Genomic DNA, 4,699 nt, shown 5'->3' on the forward strand with positions numbered 1-4,699 from the left:
ATCAGTAAAAAGCATGAGACATTCTGCTTTCCACAGAGTGTAATTAAAATCTGAGAATGATTAATAATAAATAAGCATTTTCTATGACATCTTTGAGTATGTTTACAAACTTATTAAAACATATTTTATACAATCGTGAACTGTCTTAAGAAAAAAACTTCAATTATAAATTGAAATAAATAACTGAACTTATTGACTGTCAGAAAAATACATCTGAGAAAGTCGCCGTAAAATAAATTTAACCTCCATTTGATATTTGTAAATTTTATATATTTTAACTGATACAACATTGTGACATTGGTAAAACAATTAATAAATCTTTTCACCAATCAAAATATCATCTCACCATTATATTTGTAGATCACATCACTACGTATAACGTTTGTCCATGATGGACCATAAGCCTGGGATATAGATAAACTCATTGTGTCATTATAGGTGATTGGGAAACAGCCATTTTCAAAGCACGTTTGGACATAATGCCTCCATTCAATAAATGTCGTGAAATTTTTACTTGCAATCTGCACTATCGCCTCTGTAAATTGTAAACACAGGAAAAAAGTGTACACAAAATATAAAATACAATACATTGAATCAAATTGCTAACTCTATACCTACGTATATGTGTATATTTCTTAAACTAATACATCGATACCAATAAAACTAACAACATAACAGTAAAATGGTTTTGCAATAAACCAGTACATTTTTACTGCTTTGTGATTAAATGCAACGAAATCATCATCAATTAAAAAAAATATTTAGAATTTCCCGAATTCACAAAATGCACGTTATCTAGCAATTTCCTATGAAAGTAAGTGTTATTACGGTCCAAAATGTAAGTTTTATGAAACAATGACTTTGTCAGTATGAGCTCGTATAACAATAATTAAAAGAAAACGTAATTTAAATTGATATTCAATTAATTGAGTGTGTTAATCTCATTCTTAATAATTATGTACATAATTCATTCAATACAATTTTGAGTGCGCTCCGTGTTTTTCAAGAATGTCGATGATTATGTTAGAAACATCGTTCTTTGAGGTTTATAGTAATGAACTGCATATTTGAAATGACTCGAACGACTATCGGTATCATTTACGTCGGTCAAAACATCACGTAATTGGAAATAGACATTTATTTACTGTTTATGATATTTGTTTTGAATTCCCTGTAGTAATATTTTGTATTATAATATTAACAGAGGTACTTGGCAAACGTACCAAATTTGTATTCATTTCCATCGGGTATAATTCAGCTACGAACTATGCAAACATTTTATTGATATCGATTAAAATAGCATTTTAGCTATTGGTAAATATATACAAAAATTAATAAAATTTAATGAATAAGCAAATGAAGGCTTTTCATAACATACTGCCTCTCTTTTTGTTCTTTAATTGTTGCCTTACCTTAACCATTAACCTGAAGGAACGAAAAGTGATCAACTTTTTCATTTTTTCAGAATTGTTGATTTTAAATTTTAGAGCAAACTATGTTTAAACTTTATGTGGTCATTTTTTTGTGTGTAAGTGTGTGTGTGTGTGTGAGAGAGAGAGAGAAATTCGCCGGGTTGACCTAGCAAAAAGCATTGTTGCATATCAGACTCGTTTCCGCTAATTTACCCCTACCGGAAATTCCATCTGACATGGGGTTGCCAGATGAGTCGCTTGTTATACAATGGCACGCTTAGGATAAAGTAATTTTACCTTTATAAATGAAATTTTTATACGCTGTTGAAAATAGTTACGGGTGTAATGACATAAATGTCCTTGAACTAGATGCATCTAGTATTCTTTTTAAGTTAAAGAGTTTAAAATTTAATGAAATATGGTAAAATATGCAAGTTAAATATCTTATATATGTGCGCGCTTCCGATCGGAATATCTGTTCTTCCGGAACCCGCGATAACTCTCGATAATAATCCGATCCTAATCGCAACATATGACAGATATTATTATTTTCGTGAATTCTCACAATAAAAACTCAATTTATTCATTAAATATATCTGTCAAATGTTGTTGCCACGACCTGTAAAATTTAGTTGTGTACTGTTCTTTTACTGGTAACATTTGGTTTCATTAACGTAATAATGTACTAAAACAGAGTTCGTAGGGAGCTTGACAAGCTTATTTGCAATAAAGCTTTATCGGACTGGTAATATTTTATTAGTCCAATAAGTTATAGTTGACATTTAACCTTCCGTCTGCTATGACAGATTTATAAATATTCGATTTGTGTCCACTGATATAAGTACCGTATTATTGACATCATCTGTCGTCCGCAACATTGTATCTTTAATCATAAATTTTTAAACAATGATAAGATTTGATAACAGATCTATTAAAAAATTGTTCAAACAATAAAATTTCCAGTTACTTTGAAACTCTTCTTGGTTATTCTTCCCCCTGCCGGGCGTAAAAATATGTTCAGAAAACAAATTAACCTGTTTGTTAAGCATTATAGGTCGTACAAATATGTATCTGTCATTTGTAGTCCCTTTTATAGCACAAGTTAACTAAATCCTGAATAAGAATAAAACTATTGATTATTCTGTGTTCTCACAGCCGATCAGATCAACTCGATCAAGCACTTTCAAGCGATCGGGTACCGGCATGGCTCGGGCTTCCTACCCGAAGATGTTTGACATGTCAAAACAATTCGAGTAGCAATTGAGTAGATAAGCGGTCGAGAAGCGATCGTATAGTGATCGAGTAGAAGATCTAGTTGATCGAAAATAAATCGTGTGACGATCTAGTTTGGTCGGGTATACATCTCTTACGCGATCTGTACACGATCATCTCGACTTCTACTCGAGCATTATTTACGAATCGATTACAATCATTACGATCAGGTAGGGTGGAAATCTGGCAACGATCGAGCAGATGTCCAGTTAGTCTAGTTGAGATCGTGTATGAATCGCGTACAGGTCTGGGTTATCGAGAAGAAGTCGGGCTGTTGGCCGGGTTGTTGTCGAGAAGAAGTTGTAAAACAAAGTGTAAGGTCGACTTGAGGTCGTGTAGGAGTCGTGAATGTGCGTTTAATCCAGCTTGGTCGGGATACATCGGGGAATTAATGTGATCAGGACGATCGGCTTGATCTGATCGGCGGTGAGAACATGGAATTAGCGGATATTTATAAAACGGTTACCGCTTATACATAACGAATGGTGATAAGAATTGCAGTCGCTCCACATGTGTCCAATATTAATCTGAAAAGTTAAGCACTCTCCATTTCCATTGTGATTCCTGTCTTTAATCAAATCTGAAATGACAAAGCAGGGATGAAATATATTAGATGTGGTTCATTCAGTACTCATTATCATTGCTACAACTTATATAGACTCAACTTTTATGTTAGCCGGTATCAGCAATCAATATAAAGATTATAAATGAAACGTTATACCACAAAGCACATTCATTATCAAATAAACTGACACAATAAAATGCAATATCATTATGAAAGGCAAATTCATCTTAATATTCCTACAGAAAATATAAACATCCACTTTTGTTTTGATGCTTAACCAAACTTAAATGGATGTTTAGTTTACCTGTCTTCATCCTTTCGTATATTGACATATATTCACTTCCTCCACCCGCTATCCAATTACCATAACTTAAAAGGTGAAATATCACATTCCGCCAATTTGATGTTCTCATTTGGTTTTTCACTCATACAATAACACTATTACAAGAAATATATAAACGAAAAATTAATAATCCTATAATTCTGTTGACGAACAGTTTGGAATTTACTTTCAGGTATTGCAAATAACTATTATAGATATTATAACAAAAGAATCATAACAATTTATGAACATGAACATCATTTTTATTTTTTATTGCCTAATGTTAGTAAAACATAATGAAATTGCAATAAGAATAAAATCTCTACATAAACAGGTAATGAGAGTTTTAAAAATACTTTATTTGCAGGTGCAATTGCTTAGATAGTTTATCTTGTCCTTGTTCAAACCAACATATGTATGGTAAGATTGCACATCGAATAGCAAATACCAGGTGAATTCTAGATACCGGTAACATTATTGTAAGTTTTGCATTGTTTATAAAGCCACATCCTGAAATTTGTATTAACCTATTGTTATACTTCATTACTGTTTACATAAAATGAACAAGCAATTATCATAGTATTGCAAGGACCGGTTAGAACCCCAGCAACATTCTTATTTCAATTTTAACAGTGAATGAACTTAAATCTTTTGAGTTCTTAGTTTGTCTATTTCACAGTAATGTGTTAAGTTTCCCTGCCTAGTAAGGAAATTATGTTTATACAACACTGTCATATTATTACGATGGGGGATTTTAAAGTAAATCCTATAAGAAATGAAGAAGTTGGAGTAAAGAATACCAATTTCTCGAAAAAAATCTAAGTTCAAGGGGGACATAATTCTGGAAAAAGTCTTGCTAGAGTATTTAACCTTCTCAAAAATGTTGAGTGATAATAAGAAACATATACATAGAGTTTGAAGTAGATACATTAGGAAATAAAGAAGTTATTTAAAAAAGACAACATTTTTTCATAAAAAAGTTCAAGGGAGGTAATACTGATAATGTTTGTGCTAGAGTTGTAAACCTTGTCACATATGATGTGGTTGATGACCAGAAACATAATTATATTTAAAGTTTGAAAAAAACACCTTAAGAAAAAGCTGAAAAATTTAAATCAGAAATCTTGA

At 31.7% G+C, this 4,699-nt stretch overlaps 1 protein-coding gene across 1 annotated transcript; it reads right to left on the minus strand.

Moving 5' to 3' along the window:
• Positions 1–132: 132 nt before the first annotated feature.
• Positions 133–3,710, minus strand: LOC132742131 (uncharacterized). Its single transcript, XM_060730453.1, has 3 exons — positions 3,554–3,710; positions 3,151–3,264; positions 133–535 (listed from the first exon to the last, which is right to left on the minus strand). The coding sequence occupies exons 1-3, from the start codon at positions 3,660–3,662 to the stop codon at positions 330–332; spliced, it is 429 nt and encodes a 142-aa protein (XP_060586436.1). The 5' UTR covers positions 3,663–3,710; the 3' UTR covers positions 133–329.
• Positions 3,711–4,699: the final 989 nt, after the last annotated feature.

The sequence above is a fragment of the Ruditapes philippinarum genome, unplaced genomic scaffold (genome assembly GCF_026571515.1).
Source record: "Ruditapes philippinarum isolate M1 unplaced genomic scaffold, ASM2657151v2 ctg1188_1_1_1_1, whole genome shotgun sequence".
NCBI classification, from domain to species: domain Eukaryota; kingdom Metazoa; phylum Mollusca; class Bivalvia; order Venerida; family Veneridae; genus Ruditapes; species Ruditapes philippinarum.

Bases quoted from the DNA above. Each gene is read 5' to 3' on its own strand.
- LOC132742131 (XM_060730453.1), bottom strand. From the start codon at position 3,662: ATGAGAACATCAAATTGGCGGAATGTGATATTTCACCTTTTAAGTTAT. The intron at 3,265-3,553 runs GTAAACTAAACA...TTGTCATTTCAG, and splicing joins ATACGAAAGGATGAAGACAG to ATTTGATTAAAGACAGGAAT. The intron at 536-3,150 runs GTAACCGTTTTA...TACAATTTACAG, and splicing joins CCATTCGTTATGTATAAGCG to AGGCGATAGTGCAGATTGCA.